This window comes from Orycteropus afer, unplaced genomic scaffold (assembly GCF_000298275.1).
Source record: "Orycteropus afer afer isolate SDZICR_OR568_19922 unplaced genomic scaffold, OryAfe1.0 scaffold00020, whole genome shotgun sequence".
Classification (NCBI taxonomy): Eukaryota; Metazoa; Chordata; class Mammalia; order Tubulidentata; family Orycteropodidae; genus Orycteropus; species Orycteropus afer.
The window spans coordinates 12,273,201-12,292,646 of record NW_006921607.1 but is presented as its reverse complement, the minus strand read 5'-3'; the positions used below and the strand labels follow the sequence as shown (position 1 = coordinate 12,292,646).

Below are 19,446 nucleotides of genomic sequence, written 5' to 3'. Positions count from 1 at the left end.
GCTGGTCTTTCATCCCATTGCCCACCAACTATGATAAGTCAAAGTGGCCCAGGTGAGAATAGAAGAACTACAAGGTGTTTGGCTACCATTACTGACCAGGGCCACAATAGATATGGACCCTGATAGAATAGGAGAAAACTATGGAACAAAACTTCAAATTCAAAAAAAATGAAAGAAAATAAACAGACCTACTACACTGGTTGAGACTGAAGTAACCCCTAAGGCTACTGCCCTGACTCTTCAAATCTTGAACTGAAACTACCCCTAAGGTCACTTTGTAGCTAAATAAAAAATTGGTTCAAAAAAGACTGAATATCTCCTGTAAGTACTGTGATCACTTAAAAAAATCACCTGCATGAGACCAAGTGGGTAGCAATTATTTTAAAACAAACATAAGAATGTAAGGGGGCAGGGAAACTAGATTAATAGAAATGGAACAACCAGACTGGAAATAATTAGAATGTGACACATTGTAAAGAATGTAACCAATGTTACTGAACAACTTGTGCAGAAATTGTTGAATGGGAACCTAAACTGCTATGTACACCTTCAATGAAAACACAATAAAATGTTATTTTTAAAAAATACTACTAAGTGGGCCAGAAGGGGAGAAAGTTGGGGAAAGGGAAGAGTTAGGGTGGCCTTTCTTATAGTCCCCATTAGCTCCTCCTACTGTTCTTTCCCTTTACAAAACACACATATAACACAGAGGCAAGCATGCATACATGCACGTAAACACAAAGCTTCTGGCTCATCTCCCGTTACCCCATCCTTGGGTTAGGCTTACCGGAAGAATGTGTGATGTTCAATGCAGACCTTCCACAGTCTCTTGGCTGACCGGTGATTTGGGAGCTTAAAGCCTATTGTGCTCTCAAACTGCTCATACTAGAAAACCAAGAAGGGCGGTCAGAGGCAGGGCATAAGCCTACTCTCTCCATCCTTTTTGAACCTCTTCTCAGGCATGTGTGACTTTGGCATGGTCATTCATTGGTTCATTCATTCCTTTAATGGACAAAATTTACTACTCCCTTACTCTATGACAGGGCCAGTGCTAAACACTAGAGACACTATGGTGAACAAGAGAGAACCCGTGGCTGGGGAATGGGGTCCTTGGGTAATAAATAAGTAAACAAGGTAATTTCAGATCCTGATAAGGGTTATGCAGGAAATCAACAGGGTGATGAGGTAATTCCAGATCCTGATAAGGGTTATAAAGGAAATGAACAGGGTGATGTGACAGAGAGTAACTGGACAGGGGCAGAAGGTAGTATGCTATTTCAGAAAGCATGATCAGGGAACATCCCCTAACAGGTGATCTCTGAGCCGAGATCTGGAGGATGGAGAAGTAACCAGCTAAGTAAGAAGACAGGAAGAGAATTTCAGGTACAGGGAACAGCAAGTGCAAAGGGCTTGGGTGGGAAAGGGCTTGGCTTATTCAAAGATCTCAAAGAGGACAGAGGGGCTGGACTGTAATGGGCATGGGAAGGTATGGAAAGAGATGTGTGAGAGAGGTAGGTGGCCAAAGAAGGAGTTTGGACTTTGGCCCAAGAGCTAAAGGGAGTTCTTACAAGCTTTAATCAAGAAGTGTTGATGGAGGTGTTTTGACATGATCTGATTTAAGGGACTTTTAAGATCTCTTTGGCAGCTATGAGAGCAAGCCTGCAGCAACCATGGAGGCAGGGAGACCAGAGAGAAGGACATTGTAGAGATGCTGTAGGTGAGAAGTGGTGGCTATTGATGGTTGGTATAGTGTGAAGGGAGAGATGTAGGTAAGTTCACATTTATTCTAGAGGTAAAACTAAATGGACTCTTGATGGGTAAGATATGGAAATTGAAAGAAAAGAGGTGAAGACATTTACATGTTTGTATCGGTATGTGTCTTTGTGTGTGTAGTAATTGTGTAGCTTAGTGCATGTACATATTTGAGTATGTACATGTAAAAATACACATACATGAACATGAACACATTTATCTGTGTAGCCTTAATATATGTGGTTATCTTTGTATTTATGTTCTCATGAGTATGTGTGTGCATGTGTGTTTGAGTGTCTTCACATGCACATACCTAAGGTTTGAAGTCTATGTAGAGTCACAACAGAAGAAGGATTTTGCCTTACACAGAACACTAGCACTCTCTCTCCATGTATCCAGAACAAAAGAAAGCCCAGGCCCAGTTATCAGTCCACTGTTCCAGCCAATTCCAGAGAGGAGAAGGGGCCCCCAAGACAGGCTCACCTCCCCAGGCCGGATCTTGATATAGAAGTTACTCCTCTTATAGGATATCTTGAGAATCTTGGGCCAGGCAAAACGGTTGATTCTCAGCCGGTCTCGGTAGATGAGCAGGCCATTGGCACAGACACCTAACATGATGTCAATGCCCTCAGAGTCCTGCATGAAAAGGGACCATGGAATGAGAGGCCCAAGGTCCAAGCCTAGGGATAGACCTGCCATCCACCCCCAAAGTCCCTCCCTGAGCTCTGCTGGCAATGAGCCCCCATGTTGTTAGGGCTCCCAGACTGTAGTCCCACTGACTAATCTCTCACCTACTCATTCAGTCATTCACTCATTAATTCAGTTATATAATCCATACACTTGACTTGTTCCATCATTTAGTCTGTTAATCACTCATTCATTCATTCATCTAACAAACATTTACTGGTGCCATAGCTCATACTTGGTGCCAGGGAGCTCTGGTAGTGTAGTGCCTAAGGCACTTGACTGCTAACCAGAAGGCTGGCGGTTCAAATCCACCAGCCACTTCTCAGAAGGAAGATGGGGCAATCTACTTCCGTAGTGATACTGCCTTGGAAAGCCAAGGAGGGGTCGCTATGAATTGGGTTGACTCAATGGTACATAACAACAACAATAACACTTGGTGCCAGGTCATTTGTTGGGTGCTAGAATCACAGAAATAAATTAAACCTATGTCTTTCCTTCATGTTGCTCCCAATCTAATGATAGCATAAGCAGATGATTCGTGAATAAATATAATACAAGGGAAAATGATAAAGATCATGGGAAAACAAGGAGTTATGGAATACTTTTTCTAGGAATGAGAAATAAGAATAGAAAAGGCTTCAATTTGGAGATAACACGGAGTCAGGCACACCAAGCCTCTGAATGATCTGGTAGTTTATCAGGGACACAACCCAGATTAGAGAAACCCTGGGACCCTCAAGCAGCTAGGCTATCCCCTGGCCCAGCCACCAGTGGTACCTTGGCATGGTGCAGGTCTACCCCGTACATGGAAAGCTTCTTGGCATTCTCTAGGAAGTGAATTTCAGCTTCTCCTGGGGTCATGCCCCTGAGGGAAAGAAAGTGATCACAGGTGGATATGGGAAAAGCCCAGTCTTGCTGGCTGAGGGTAGCTGCAATCAGAACTTGTGATTCTAGGAAGGCAAAAATTCTGGAGCAGGCATGTAGCTGGGCCTCCTCCATCCCTCCCCTCTGCCCTCAGTGCAATATAGTACACCTCCAGCCCCCTCCTTCAGTCCACCCAAGCCCTGTCTTCTGTCAAAGCTTAGGCTCAGGTTTGTTTCCTCCAGAAAGCATTCGAGGGCTAAGCTGGGAGTTAGGATTCTTGCCTCATTGTGCTCCTGAGTTAAGTGTGAGCCATGAATTCTGCTTCTCCATGACTGTGAAACCAATGTTGAAGACATTGCTCATTATAACCACCCAGCTGCTGTTAAATTATTTCTTGTATAAGATCCTTCCTCTCAGAATTTAGTATCAGAAACCACTTAATTTTGCTGAGGAATGGGTCATGTTCTCCTTTCTGAAAAGAAGACTTAAGTAATTATTCAAGGCCTTTTTTTACTTTGGCTGCCAGGAAACTTGGAGTAAATTCTATATACAGTTATAGCAAACATTATTGAGTACTACATGCTGGTTACTGTTCTAAACACATGACATGTATTAATTCATTGAAACCTCCTAACAATCCTATGAGGTAGGCATTATTGTGATTCCCATTTTATAGATTAAAAAAAAAAACAAAAAACCTGTAGCACAGAGAGGTTATATAACTTGCCCACAGGAACACTGCTATTAATTAGCAGAGCCAGGATTTGAATCTAGACAATGTGGCTCCAGAGTTCATGCTCTTAATCATTTCACTACATCTGTCTTTTATATTCTCTGGACCTCGATTTCTTCTGCCCTGTTGACCTCACTGAACTTCTGTGTGGGATACCTAGACACAGGATGCCAATGTGCTGTATAAGTCATAAGACTTATATAAAGCAAAAGGATGGCCATTAGCATTTCTCCAGCCCACACTGACGAGAACTTCTTTCTGACTTACTATGACTCACAAATCCCTAACACATCTTGCTACCCAGGACAAGGATGACAAACAGATGGCAGGCAGGTCACCACTCCCCATTCCTAGCTCAGAAGGACATTGCTAACCAGCTCTACAGTCCCAGTATCTGACTCAACACAATACCACAACAGACACTACTAACCAATCAATACCATAGCAGACACTACTAACCGCCCCACCTACATGATCCTCCAACATCTGGCCCTGGATCACTACTCCAGGTGCAGCCCACAGGACACAGCCCTCTTCACTCCCTTCATCTTCATTAGCAGTGAGGTATAGTGAGATAATAGCACTATATTCCTTTCCACACGCACAGCACTTAACAGTTTAGAATACACTTTCACGTCGTTTATCACACTGAATTCCCCTAACAGCCCTGGACTTAGTGCCCAAAGCACTTCCAGACTAAAAGGACCCTAGAGATCATTTGGTTTCAGGGTTCTTCTCAGAGGGTGGTGTCACCTTCATAGCTGACATTTGGAAACGGGTGTAGGGGGGTAGATTTTCACTGTTACAGTGACAGAGCAGGTGTTATGAATATCTTATACCTGGTCCAGGGAAGCTAAATATCCTGCATAATATAGAATTCTCCTGTCCCACATACCAGTAGTTAACAAACACTGAAAATCTAAGGCCATCCATATAAATGTGAAAATACGGCTCTGAAAAGTAAGCAGTCCATAACCACACATCTAGTTAAATATCTCCTAACTCCTGAAACAAGGTTCTTTCACTCCATAATCAATTAGTCAGCCCCTCAATTCGGACTGCATCAGTAATAGCTAACATGGTGTGCCCTTAATATGTCATCCTCCTGACAACCCTATGAGGTAGGTTTCTTTAGGACTCACACTGAATAGAAGAGAAAATTAAAGCATGACCATTACCATCGAGCCAACTGCAACTTACAGAAACTCTATAGGACAGAGTAGGACTGCCCTGTAGGGTTTCCAAGGCTGTAATCTTTATGGAAACATATTGCCAGGACTTTCTTGCAATGGCCCTACTGGGTGGGTTCAAACCATCAAGCCCAACCAAAACCAAACCCATTGCTGTTGAGTCGATTCCAACTCATAGAGTCTCTACAGGACACAGTTTAGCACTGCCCAAGGCTGTAAATCTTATGGGATTTATGAGCAGACACTCATCTTTCTCCCACGGAGCAGCTGGTGGGTTTGAACCACCAATATTTTGGTTAGCAGCTGAATGCTTTAACCACTATACTACCAGAGCTCCAATTAAAGCACAGGGAAGTGAAATGACCTGCCCAAGATCCTAGAAAGTGACAGAGCCAGAATTTGAACCCAGGAAGCCTGGCTTTGGAGTCCAAAACTTTCTAACTTTATGCCAAGATCTGGACATCAGAACATTTAGCCAGAGACACACGATAGTTATTATCTTTATTTGGCAGATAAAGACAGCAGTCCTTAGCAACCAAGGACAGGGAATTATTATACCCATAGAGGAGCTAAAGAAACTGAGGCCCAAAGGGTCATTTAAGGTCACAGAGTAGGCTGCTTCGTTCCTATCTGACAGGAACTTGACTGACAGCTGAAAGAAAAACGAGTGAATCTTTCATAGTTTGTGATGTTGCTAAAGATTTAGTGGAAAACCTAACAGTTCTGTTTTCAAACAGAAGGAAACAATGCTGCCATTATAGTGAAGATTGACAAAGACAAACGCCTGGTGGTACTGGATGAGGAGCTTGATAACTTTTCACCAGATAAACTGAAAGATGAACTACCTTAAGGACACCCTCACTTCACTGTGTGTAGTTATCACAGCCACACACTGATGACGAGCTTTACATCCTGGTGTTTGTTTTCTCCAGTCCTGTTGGATATAAGCCTGAACAACAGATGTTTATGCTGGGAGTGAATAAACTAATCCAAACAGCTGAACTAACGAATGTATTTGAAATAAGAAATACTGAAGATCTAACTGAAGAATAAGGAGCTCTGGTGGCACAGTGGTTAAGGCATTCGACTGTTAATGAAAAAGTCAGCAATTTGAAGCCACTCTGTGAGAGAAAGATGAGGCAGTCTGCTTCTGTGAAGATTTACAGCATTGGAAATGCTATGGGGCAGTTCTACTCTGTCCTATAGGGTCACCATAAGTTAGAATCAACTTGATGGCAGTGGGTAGGTTAACTAAAGAGTGGTTACATGACAGAGACTCAGCAAGACGAGGAGACTGGCCCTCAGACCCATGTCAGGTTAAGGGCAAAGCCAGGTGGGTTCATACAGCACAGCATCTAGGGATCTTCAACCTTCAGGGCTGCAGGGAAGGTTATAGCCAACCAGCCGAGGAGTCTGCGAAGGCCCTGGGATGAGGCCCTCTCACCTGTATGTCTTGTGCAGCTCCATGATCCTCTCCTCCAGCTCGCGGGTCTGGTTGGGGGCAAAGCGGAGCTCACTGACATAGTTGCCCACGTGCTCCTCGGCATCATAGTCACCCAGCTCCGCCTGCACAGCGTAGGAGCCCAGCAGTGCATGTGTGACAAAGGAGCAGGGCAGCCGGCCTGTAATGATGTCTGCCCGCAGCTGCAGGCACAGGTAGTATCTGGAGACAGGGGAGAGTGAGCATGGGATAGGGCCCCACTCCCTCCCGAGATCCCCCAAACATGGCCGCCCACCAACCCATCAGAACCAAACTGGTCCATACACAGCTAAGCAGCAAAGGGATGTTCCTAGTTACAGGATCTCATGTCTTGATCATGTGGGTGTGTGTGTGAACAGGCATGTACCTGGGATAGTTCTGTAATATTTTACATGACTTTAAGTATTTGTGTTCAATTTTTAGTTTGAGCAATCTTTCCTACTTTGGGAGCATAGTGACCTTCTTTTAACTAATTTTCAGCTAAGTAGGAGGACTCCCTGGCTGGTTTGACCATTTTTTTAAAGTTCACGTATTTTAAATGATAAAATGAAAACTTTAGAGATGACTCTAAATTTCCTTTTGATGCCCATTCTTATTCCTAGTCCTCTCCCCAGAAGTCACCGTTGGTATTGGTGAGGTGCTCTAGACATACAGAGATGTATATAGGGTTTTTTTTTTTTTTTTTAATGGTTGGTTATTGTAAGGAGTGTACCTACCTGATATAAATGTTCACCTTATATGTTTGTCTATTGTTTGGCTGGGAGCCTTGGGAGTGAGTTCTACTCTAGGCCCGAAGGGTAACTGGGGGCCACAGTCTCAAGGGTTTCACCAGTCTGTATATATATACTATATATATATGTAAGTATATACATGTGTATATAAGGGTGTTTTTGAACATGTAAGTGGTATGCAATCCTACATCTGATTCTACAGCTTGCTTTTTCACACCCGTTTATGAGTCTTACAGCCGTTCCAGGTCAGTACACATAGCTCTGCCTCATCCCTTTACCTTCTGCACTGTGGTCCGCAGCCCATGTGGACCTGTTTGCTAATGCATTACCTAGACTTTTTTATTTGCCCCCAGCTTCTAAGTGAATTGTCTAAAAGCAAATTGGCTTAAAAGAAACATTTCCAACCACCAGATCATGATTTTTTATCACTTTTATGCACACTTGGATGATTTTACAAGTTTTAGAACCATTTAAAGCAATTTTTATTGCTTTTTTCAGCTATTTTGTATTAAGAAAATGTCTCAGTTCACTTTTAGCCAGTTATGCTTCCTTGCCCATTTGGCTGTGTTTCACCATTCTTTTCAATTGCCTGTTTCTTCTCCTTTTAAGTGGCTTTGACTTAGCATAATTTTTACTGCTCTATGACATTACTTCGTAATCAGAATTGAAGGTCTGGCAAAAAGTACGTGCAGCCTCAGTGTCTGCTCAAGGACAGCACAGGCTCAGACTCAACACCAGCAGCTTAAACATCACAGGAAGAAAGGTGTGGGCTCACGGGCCTTTCACTTAAAAGTCCAAAAATTCAGAAATCATTGTCAAACACTCAGACCAACCTTTCATTTTGTCATTTGGGCCAATTTATTTTTGCTCTATGTTTGACAAAATCAGCTGCCATGACCACTCTGTCCCCCTGAGGCCATTCAAGTTAGGCAGGGTTAACTTCCCTCCTGGTATCTCTGAAAGCCTGGTACCCAGGTACTGGTGCCAACAGAGGCACTGGTGGGCAAGGCCAGAGCCACTGGTACAGCTGTCAGAGTGAGGGATGGGGGCTGTGCTGGTCTAAAGCTCTCAGTCTTCTTGGGAATGGACTTCAGAACCTGCTGCTGCCATTTGGCCTCAAGCTGATGACCTTAAGGCTTAAAAACAAACACAAACCAAAAACAATTCTGACTCATGGTGGGCCTGATCTGTCCCAGGAGTATCCTTACTCCCAAGGCATTGTGATCTTGGCCTGTTGCTTGGCAAACTGGCAGCTGACAGTGATGAAGGACCTAGTGGAAGATGGAGGCTGGCTTAGAAGCCCCTCCCCTGAGCAAAGTAACTCCAAGCCCACCAATCTTATGGCTGGAGGGCATGTAAAGCCCTTTATACAGATGACAGTCCTGGGATACCATGAAGTAAGACTATTTCTTTGGGAAAGATTAGATAAATAGAAGGGCTTCACGCCATTCTGGTTTTCAGAGGCAGAATGAACCCCATGGAAGCTTCTATGCTGAAGGATGCTTGTCCCTCCCCAGGGTATAGCCTCCTTGCAGCCACTCTGCACCCTCTTCTGATCTCTCTGGCCTTCTGAAGCATAATGAGACTATGCAATCCATGTTTACCCCAGCAGCCCAGGTGTGCCTTCATGGGGGGTTTACAAGCCTCATTTACCCTCCACATGCCTGACGTGTGCACAAGAGTGACATGTAAGACCACACGCCATGTGCAAAGGCACCTGCACGCTACCTAGCACATCACCCTTCACACTGCTTTGTCTGTCCCATCAGAGATGGCCCACAGATGCCTTTTAAAAGTTTGAATTAGTTGCAGATATATTTAACAACTGTGGTTTTCACTCCCAAATTTCTAGCTGCTCGTCAATGAAGGCTCCTGATTCCATCATGACAGTGACTTCCCAGAGCTGAACAGCTGTTACTCTAGATGGGGTCTGCTCCCTGTGATATGCTTCCTCTGAGGTCAAGGGTCAGTTGCCACTGACCACTGTGTCTGCACTGCTTGCTTGCTTCACTGATGCTGCCTGCCTGTAGGGATCTGAGTTTGCCACTGTTGTCATATACAGTCCAGGGTCTCCCAGGGCCAGGTGCCCTCATTCATGGTCATATGCAGCTAGTATGCCTGCCCCCTCCCTCCACCACCCTCACCTTGTGATGTCTTCTGTCAGCTGGGCAGGATCAGGGGGGTAGAACTTGACTGTGAAGGCAAAATTCCAGGCACTACCTATGAGAAGATGGGGGAGAGATCAAAGAGGCCCTATCACCCCAGTGGGTAGCCCAGATGCACCATCCTATGGACAATTTTTCAAAGTCTTCTTTTTTTTCCAAACAGGTTCAATAGAGACACTTTTATTAAGCCTTAGATCAAGGGTGAGGGAAACCATCAGCATGTACACAGTACAGAAAGCTGAATGGAGTCCCTCAAAGTCTTATATCTATAATCTCTGGACAAGCCAACAGGGAGGTTAGGCTGGAACATTATCCCCACTTAACAGAAGCGGAAACTGAGGCCCAGGTTGAGACTAGTGAGTTAGCAGTAGAAAAGAAGGTAGAAAGAAAATTGACAGTTAATTACTTTACAAACATCGCTTCCCTAAACTTTGTTTACTCCTATGAGTATCTTCATTTTGTGCAAGGAGACACTAAGGCCCAAGCAGTAAAGTGGCCAACCCAAGGTTATGTAGTTATGAAGTGGCAACGCTGGGGTTCAAGGCCAGATCATCTGGCTCCAGGGCCCCAGTTCCTTCTTCTACACAAAAGTCTAAGCCACAGAATGTTAACAGGAAGAAAAGAAGTATGTAAAGTGCCACGTTAAATGAGCTTTGTACTCTATTCACTGTGTACTGTGCATTGGAATACTTTAAAGAAGATATGGTGTTCAAGAGTTTCCAAAGTCATCTGACCTGCTGTGACTTTTTCACAGAAGTGCTTCCTCAGAACACACTTTGACAAGCACTGTTTTATATATGTCAACTCTATGTCCAGAAGCCAGCATTGGATTATAAAAGAAACCTAAAAGAAACTCTGGTAGCATAGTGCCTAAGGCACTTGACTGCTAACCAGAAAGCTGGTGGTTCAAACCCATCAGCCACTCCTCGGAAGGAAGGTTAGGCAATCTACTTCTGTAGTGATACTGCCTCGGAAACCCAAGGAGGGGTGGCCATGAATGGAGTCCAACTCCAGGATGGCACATCACAACAACAACAACAACAAAAGGTGAAAAGGATAGGCCAAAAGTAAGGAAAGGATACTTCACAGAGATAAATGCTAATCTCTGCATTTGGATGTGAAAAGCCAATGGCAACTTGTAGTGAGGTATGTTGTTGTTGTTGTTGTTATGTGCCGTCAAGTTGGACCCAACTCATAGCGACCCCTCCTTGGGTTTCCAAGGCAGTATCACTACGGAAGTAGATTGCCCCATCTTCCTTCCGAGGAGTGGCTGGTGGGTTTGAACCACCAGCCTTCTGGTTAGCAGTCAAGTGCTTAGGCACTATGCTACCAGGGCTCCCGTAGTGAGGTATAGATAACAATAAAAGCTAAAATTTTAACTGTAAACAAGCTCTGCAAGCCAACAGAAGGGAATGACTGCTTAAGAAAAAGGATGGACATGGCAAGAGGAGAGGGGAAAGAAGGAAAGGGAGAGGAAAAAGAGGAGAAGACAAAGAGGGGAAGTTTAGCAGAGAAGGGGAAAGGGGAAGAGAGAGACAGAGAGAGAGAAGGCATGAGCCTTGGGCAAAATTAATGTAAATCCACAATCCAAAGCAAAGCCCCCCCCCCACCTTCGACTCCACTATGGTCAGACCACTCCCAGAATCCTGGCATATTTTAGATTCTATGTCCTAAAAATGGGAGCTCTGGTGGCACAGTGCCTAAGGCATTTGACTGCTAACCAGAAGGCTGGTGGTTCAAACCCAACAGCCACTCCTCAGAAGGAAGACTGGGCTATCTACTTCCCTAGAGATATTGCCTCAGATATCCAAGGAGGAGTTTCTATGAGTCGGATTCCACTCACTGGCAATGTTCTAAAAAGGTCCCTGACAAAGGAAGACCAGATCCAGGGCATGGCTATAGTCACTAAGGGTCTGAAGGCCATGTTGTCACTGCCATCCTTGTCCCTATGGTCATCACCATCTTCACCAGATAGCTGTCATGTACTGAATATTTACTAAGTGCTGGTTGCCAGCCTTCTGGTTAGCAGTCAAATGCCTTAGGCACTATGCCACCAAAGCTCCTCCCTCCTTTATTTTTATTATTACTATTTTTGGTTTTTTGGTCACTTTGCTAAGAACTTGACATGCATTTATAGGAATTTAATCTTCCCAGTCATCCTAAGGTAGATTTTCCTTCTTATAGATGAGGATTCTGAGAGGTTAATCACATTCCCAGGGTCAATGAGCTAGTCAGAATGGAGATCCAAACCTTGGTCATCTGACCTCAAAGCCCAGGTTCATGACCACAACTGACACCAAGGAAAAAGCAGTCTCAAGTCAAACAGTGCGTGTCTCAGCAATAATAATAATAGCCAATATACATTAGGTGCTGCTTTGTGCAGGCACTATTATAGGCACTTTATACATAACAACTCATTTAATCCTCACAACAATCCTAAAGGTAAGAACTATCATTACCCCCAATACACTGATAAGGAAACTGAGACACAGAACAGTTACATAACACAGGAAGTAGTGGCAGAGCCAGGATTCAAATGCAGGCAGTCAGGCCCCAGTGTCTTAACCACCCCGCTGTCTTGGGAAGCAAGGAGAAGAAAACAGTGTCTCCTGAGCATCTGCTGTGTATCGGGGGCTGTCCATATATACGTCATTTAACTGTTACACCTCCCTCCTGAGGCTTGATGGGGAGCAGCAGGGGCCAAGACAGGTGGAGGACCTCGTCCAACCCTACGTGATGGGTGTCAAGGTTTGGGAGTAAGTATATCCAAATTTGAAGTCTAGGACACAGACTTATGGTGCTACCTTCAAAAGACTGAAGATTTAACACAAAGAAGAGAAAGGGGGTAAAAAAACGGCTCCATTGGGACCCCAGAAGGCAGAACTGGGATGAATGGGTACGAGTTAAAGGGGTATGATGGCGATTGCAGCTCTACTGAAGAAGGCATTTGCTAAAGATCAGGGCTGTTCCTCAGGGACTTGAAGTGGCCCACGAAGATGACCTCAGTGACTTAAAGTCACAAAGCCTGTGTGGTGCTGACAGGGGCTGTGAAGATAAAGGGACAGGCTTGCTGCCCTGGAAAGGGAGGCTGAGGCCTTATGATTCTGTCTAGTTGTTTCTCTTTTTCCAAATCCTTGGTTCTTATCAAACACTGCACACTCAGCTGTCTGTATGTGTTCCAATTCTTCCAGGCATGAGAGGTAGGCCTCCCAGCTGGCCTGGGGCTTCTGAGGGACAGCCTGGAGCCCAGGCCCAGGACTCTGTCAACCTCAGAGGAGTATGCTCTGTCTGTGTGCCTGCCTCTTTGTCTCCAATTGACAGGAACCTACGGGAAGAATTCCTCAAGGCCCTTCCCGCAGAGTCAGCTGGCATCCCTGGGCCCAGCTGCCTGCTGTCATGGCAACAGGCTCAGCCACAGCTTTCCAGCTAGGGGACCAGGGAGTCCAGGGGAGACCAACCACAGCAGGGGGAGGGCTCACAGTGGAGGCATTTCTGCCTCTAGGTCTCTACTTACTCCACACCCCTGTTCTGAGACCACCTACCTCCACCTTCTGCCATTTGAACACTGCCTCATCCCTTCCAACAGGGCTTTTCTCTCTGGGCCAGAAAGGACAGGTTGTTGACCAGCTTATCTGCCTTTACCCCAGGTCTTGAGAAGAACATAGGGTAGTGTTAGGAGGCCAGGACTTAGGGCCTGACTGTGCCAATGTTTCACTCTGTGACACTGGGCCAATAACTGCCTCTCACCCCATCTCTAAGGACAAGAGTTGGCCAAGATCAGCAATGGGAACAGCTTTCACCTGATATTTAATACCTGCCTAAGGCATTCGCTAACCAGAAGTTGGTGGTTCAAACCCACCAGCCACCCCACAGAAGGACGACTGGGTAATCTACTTCCATAAAGATTTACCACCTCGGAAACCCAAAAGAGGTTGCTATGAGTCAGAATCAACTCGATGGCAGTGAGTTTGGTGTGGTTTTATCCACTGGCAGTGGCCTAGAGTGCTGTGTAGACAAGAATTCTGAGGTTCAGTAAAGTGTCATTGAATACTGATGTCTGCATCAGCCCTGAAGAGGTGAGTGGCTATGTTCAGGCCACCTATGTACCCTTTTTCCTAGATACTTCTGTGGTTCCTGCTAGGGCTGAGATTCTGAATAAGTATATGATTTCTCTGCTAACTTTCCATGTGACTATGTGATTTCTTTTCTCTGGGCCTCAGACTTTTCATCTATGAAACAATGGTAAATACTTGTAGCATAGTGCCTAAGGCACTTCATTGCTAACCAAAAGGCTTGTGGTTCAAACCCACTAGCCACTCCTCAGAAGGAAGATGGGGCAATCTACTTCTGTAGTGATATTGCCTCGGAAACCCAAGGAGGGGTCGCTATGAGTCGGGTCTGACTCGACGGCATATAACAACAACAACAACAGTCTGTCTCTCCCGAGATCTGATATGTGAAACAAATGAACTCATGGATCTGAATATACTTTCCAAAGCAGACAGGAGCATTACAGCCATTACATTACAGGCCATTGTAGGCCTGGAGCCCCAGCTCCCTACCACCACATCTCCAACCACAGCAAGCCACTCACTCCGGATCTGCTTCTTGATTTCCTTGGAGGGGTCCAGCCAGTTCTGAAAGAGAAGATAGAGTTCTTTAGGGGGAAGATGGAGAAGAAGGCCCAGATGGGGCTAGGGGAAACACTCCAAAATGGGCCTATCAACAGCTCCTAGTGGGGAGCATCCTTGCCTGTTGAGCTTTCCGGCACCTTTTCCTTGGGACTTGAAGGTGAGGGGAATAAAACCTGGATTCACCACAGGGCTTGGGACTTGGTGTCCCGGGGCTGTCACTGCCCTGAGGCAGCCAAGGTGAAGAAATCATGCAGCTGCAGTGGAACTGGTGGAAAGGAGGAAACTCAGGCAAGAGCTTCCCAAAGGTGGGGAAGAGGCATTTGGGGTGGAAGTGCCTCAGTGACTCCAGGCAACTCAAGCAGCATGGTAACAAAAAAAAAAAAAAAAACCAAATTCACTGCCATCGAGTCGATTCCGACTCATAGTGACCCTTTTTGAGTTTCTGAGGCAGTAATTCTTTATGGAAGTAGATTGCCCAGTCTTCCTTCCTCCTAGTAGGTGGTGGGTTTGAACTGCCAAACTTCTGGTTAGCAGTCAAATGCCTTAGGCACTATGCTACCAGAACTCCTTTAAGCAGCTAAATTTAAGCTCTCTAAATACCCATCTGGAGGTGACTTATGGGTCACCAAGAAAGAGAGGAAGTAACAGCCATGGGGAGTAGACTGAGGAGGGAGGCAAAGAACTGGGAGATGGATAGGGCTGGCTAAACTTTGAGTACATGCAAATAGTAGGTGCCTAATGAAGATCTGAGGACTGATGGAAGTCATGGGATGGGGCCAAGAGTATAGAGTCTACAGGAGAAGGTCTAACCCCCACAGCAACTCTTTCCTGCCCAGTTCTGGTCCTTAGCCCAAGTACCTTCTGGCTGTCAGCATCACAGAAGGTCAGGCCAAAGTAGTCCTTCTCCAGGAGGTTGAGGTGCTCACAGACCAGGTCAAACAGCACCTGGCCCCGGCCATGTTTCTAAAGAGGAGATTAGAGCTGCTGTGAGGTCAGAATACACCTTAGGGTGGGGCAGGGAGATACCCTATGCTCCACCAGGACAACTTGAGAAATCCCCCAAGAGTCTTACAGGGTCTAGAGAGGGCCTTAGCACTTCTGCCACCAGCCCCCTGACAAACACGCAACCCCCCCAACTCTGATCTCCAAGTCCAAAGGGATCCTGGGAGAGGGGGTATGTGACACTAATACTCAGCCCATCAACTAACTTCTTCCAAACTCTGCTGGGGTCCTTCCAGACCTTGGACTTGGCTGGGAGGAAGCTGGGATGGGGGTGTGGGATGTGACTGATTCTTCTTCCATTAGCAATTATAGGAGGCTAACTTTATCCCAAGGACCAGAAAATTAAGGCTCTAAGATTTGGGTATGAGGGGGAAAAAAGGCTTCCTGGAAATATGAGAGAAGCATGGGGAGGGGGAAGAGGAGGGACGGGGACTCAGAGTCCAAGTAGACTCTCCTTTCCCAGCCACTTCCCTCCCTTCCACTAAATTTGAATAAAATTAAGGGCAGCCCAGTCAAGAGTGTCACCCCTACCTGGCAGGTGGTGGGGCTTTTAACGAGGCTCAGGGGGCTAAAATCAGCCTCAACAAGATGTACCTTCCCCCCGATCCCATCCCTAACCAGGCTTTGTACCTCTCTGAACCACCATCTATTCCTGAGGGTGCAGAATGTCAAAATTCAGAACCTGCCTGGGTACTCCAGACGTACAAAGATGAGTACCAATAAATGGATCACAGGGCAGGGGGAATGTGAGGGAGTTATTACCCAAAGAGGTAGGGGACTCCAGAGAGAGAGAGGGAGAGAGAATGAGGTCCTTGTCAGGTCTGGCTAAGTCACCAGGGCCTGGGACCAGCCTGACTGTGGAGAGTAGTTTCAGGAAGTCAGCTAATCTCTGAGCCTGGTGAAGTCCATCAGAGAGAGTGGACCTAGGCTCAGGCAAACCCTCTATGCCAGGCTGAAACAGAGTCTTGGGGCAGTTTGGGTAGGAGGAAAAGGTAAGAAGGCATTTCTTTCTTTTGGCCCCGGAATACAGTAAAGAAAGTATTCACTCTGCAACACTTCTATAGAAGAAGCAAGCAAACAAACAAAAACAACCCAAACCAAACCAAACAAACAAAAATCAGCAGAGAAGTGGGACTCAGCCTCCCAAGGCTCAGAAATAAGGCACATCCCTTCAAAACTGAACACAGGTATTAAAAGGGCTCCCAGAAGGGCAAGTGAAGTTCAGAATTAGGGTGTGGTCTGAGTCTACATAGAAAAAGAAGACCATAAATGTGGGGCCAGATGGCCCACCCTAGAGAGGAAGCACCTGCCCTGGCACCCACAGTGGGACAGGCCCTTGCCACCAGGGTTTCTCTATAGCCTGGGTGAGTGCGTCTCCCGCCGGGCTGCCTCCCTACCCCTGGATCATACATTTATCATGGAACTCTCAGGTGACTTCTTTGGCCTAGCAACTATAGGTGGTGCCCTGGATGACTTATGGGGTTCACAAGAAAAGGAGGACCCTTCTTTCCACTCAAGAAATAACTGATTCTAGTTTAAACATCAGTTTCTGCTGGGTGAGATAGAAAAGCCCAGGTCCTAGGCCTGAGCTTGCTCACTGGGCTGCAGATAGTGCTTGGATGGTAGCATCCTTGCCAAGGTATGGCCACCCTGAGAAGCTTTTCCCTGGCACCAGCCCTGTGCCATGTCTAATTTTATTTACAATTGTAACAGTCCTCTCTGGCCATCAGTGCTGCCATCTGTACAAAGGAGGACTAGCCAGGTCATCTCTACAGGGATCGTGAATTCAGTCCAGGACTACATGAAGAATGGATGCCCTTTGGGCTTGTCCAGGCTGAGTACACATAGAAGCCTGCCCTGGTCCTCTGAGGCCAGCCAGCCAGGTGCTGAGTACTCCCCTACCTCCACCTCACACTCATACTCAGAGGCATCGAGCAGAGTGACCCGGCAGATGGCACTCTTATATTTCTTGGCAATCTTCTGGGGTGATTTCTGAGCCTTGCTGGGTGTGGTCCTCTCTGACAGGCCATCAGCCTCACCATAGTCCTTCTCTTCCATGTCTAGGCTCTGTAGGTTCAACCAAGGGAAGAGTTTGGTTAGCAAGCTTGAAACTATGGCCTTTCATACATATGAGAAGCAATAAGAAGGCAATTGGAACTGGATGGGAACCAAAACAAGAGGCACTAGCCTGCCCTCCAAAGCTGACAGGACAACCAGGTTGTATGGGTGGTGTATATGGGAGAGCCAGAGCTTCCATGTGCAATGAGGTCAACTTATGTGAGGAGTCCACTTCTTCCCAGGCACTGTAAGGTATCCCACAAAACTAAATTTGCCCAGTGGTCAGAGCTGTCTTGTCTCCTCAGGACAGTGAGTAAATTATCAGAGAATCCATCTGGTCTCCTCCTTGTCTCATTTGTCACTGGGTCCAGCATGAGGCTGGGAGTTTATAGACTGATCTAATGAAGGACATGGAGTCCGAGCCCTGCTCACCAGTCCTAACTCAGCCACTGACTCCCTCAATGACCTTGGACAAGTCCCTGCCCCTCTCTGGGCCTGTCATGAATTAAGGGGAGGTGGCTACTAAATGATTCAAGTCCCTTGTAACTTTAGGGTGATGAATTTTGCTCTGGGGTTATACTGGGTTTGCCAAGACAGAATGGGTAGGCTTAAAGGGTAGCAACATATATTTGAAAGAACACAGGTTTTAGAAATTAGACTTCTACTTCTGTCACTTTAAGGCAATGTAACTTTGGGTAACTCATTTCATGTTGCTGGACCTCAGTTTCCCCAACTGTAAAATGGGAAAATCAATAGCTATGTTCTTAGGTTTGAGAGAATTAAATATTAAAATCAACACAATGACCTCAGCACAGTACTCAGCCCCTAACAGCTCATTAGGAAACCTTTGTTCCCTTCCTTCCTCCCTCTTGAGAAAACAATGGGGCCCTAAGAACTGGCCCTGGCTGGGCAGGAAGGGGGATGCCCAATGCTGAGCATCCTCTGACAAGGGCAGTCATGGTGCTCGTGGCCACATACCTGTTCAGCAGGCCGAGTTTCCTGCTGGGGTAGATGCTTCTCATTGGAGTTGGCCTCTGGCTGGCCGTGGCCTGCAGGAGTCACAGGGGTAGTCACAGCAGCAGCAGCCTCAGGCTGTTGCGGGGCCTCTTCCTGAGCCTTCTTCACCTCAGAATCAGGGCCTGTCTCTGTTGTCATGGTGACCAGCACGCCTGCATTGGCATGAAGGAGAGCATGTGACAGGAGAGCGGGACGGCGATGGTATGATAGAGCAAAAGGGGCAGGAACCACATGCTGAGAGAGACAGATGGAGACAGACAAAGCCTCAGAAAGGAGAGAAGGAGGGAGAGAGGAAGTGAGGATGAGGAGAGAGTCATGCGGAGTGAGGTGTGAGTGGCAGCAGTGAAGTCACAGGCCCCCTTCCCACCCGGTGTCCACAGCTCCTCAGGGATCCCAGTCTCTTGGCCCAGATCTAGAATCTAGGCCCTTCTTAGGGATGTTGACAATTTCTCCAGAGAGCTCCACTCCCCAGGAGCTGAAGGGGCAGCCAGTGACCACCTCCAGGCAGGGCCCTCCACCAGGCTGTCTTTACAACCACAGCACCTGGCACACAGCAGCCCTTCAGTAAACACTGAGTGAACTGAACTCAACCAAAGAGCCCAGGGTTCCAGGCCCTTTCAGCACTGAACTCAAGCAAGCCTCTTCATGCCCCAAACCTCCATAATTGCAGCCCTGCTGACTTCACAGGGATGGTGGAAGGATGACTGCAAAGGGATAACCACGGGAAGGCACTTTTTTAAATGCACAGCCCTGATGATAGAAAAGCCATGAGAACTGGGCTCAGGCTGTGGGTCTGCCACAAATAGGGCAGTCACTTCACCTCTCTGGGACTTATCTGAAAAGTGAGGAACTTAGAGGAATTCTCTCTGAAATAAGCTATTCTCATCATTTTCTCCTTGGAGAAGGAGATGATCAAATTTCAGACAGAAGCAAGTACCCATTACCCAGATATTCTGTTGGAATAAGTAAGTTGAAGAAAGGGAGAGAGAAAGAGAAATAAAAAGCATGGTCCATTTTTTGTGTTCAAAGAACAAAACAATAAGCTCAACAACATATCCTTGGCTTTGTACACATACAGGAAAGGATCTGAAAGGTTACTCGCCAAACAGAGGCTTGTAATTCACAAGTGGGTG

General features: G+C 46.3%; 1 protein-coding gene across 1 annotated transcript in view; it reads right to left on the bottom strand.

Moving 5' to 3' along the window:
• Window positions 1-18,451, bottom strand: part of EPB41L1 (erythrocyte membrane protein band 4.1 like 1) — a 52,200-nt gene extending 33,749 nt beyond the window's left edge. The window contains exons 1-9 of the mRNA XM_042783605.1: window positions 18,275-18,451; window positions 17,141-17,305; window positions 15,095-15,199; window positions 14,197-14,239; window positions 9,582-9,657; window positions 6,671-6,889; window positions 3,217-3,304; window positions 2,236-2,388; window positions 788-885 (exon numbers count right to left, since the gene is read on the bottom strand). Of these exons, the coding sequence (XP_042639539.1) occupies window positions 788-885; window positions 2,236-2,388; window positions 3,217-3,304; window positions 6,671-6,889; window positions 9,582-9,657; window positions 14,197-14,239; window positions 15,095-15,199; window positions 17,141-17,305; window positions 18,275-18,451 (1,124 nt within the window). The remainder of the gene's footprint in view (window positions 1-787; window positions 886-2,235; window positions 2,389-3,216; window positions 3,305-6,670; window positions 6,890-9,581; window positions 9,658-14,196; window positions 14,240-15,094; window positions 15,200-17,140; window positions 17,306-18,274) is intronic.
• Window positions 18,452-19,446: the final 995 nt, after the last annotated feature.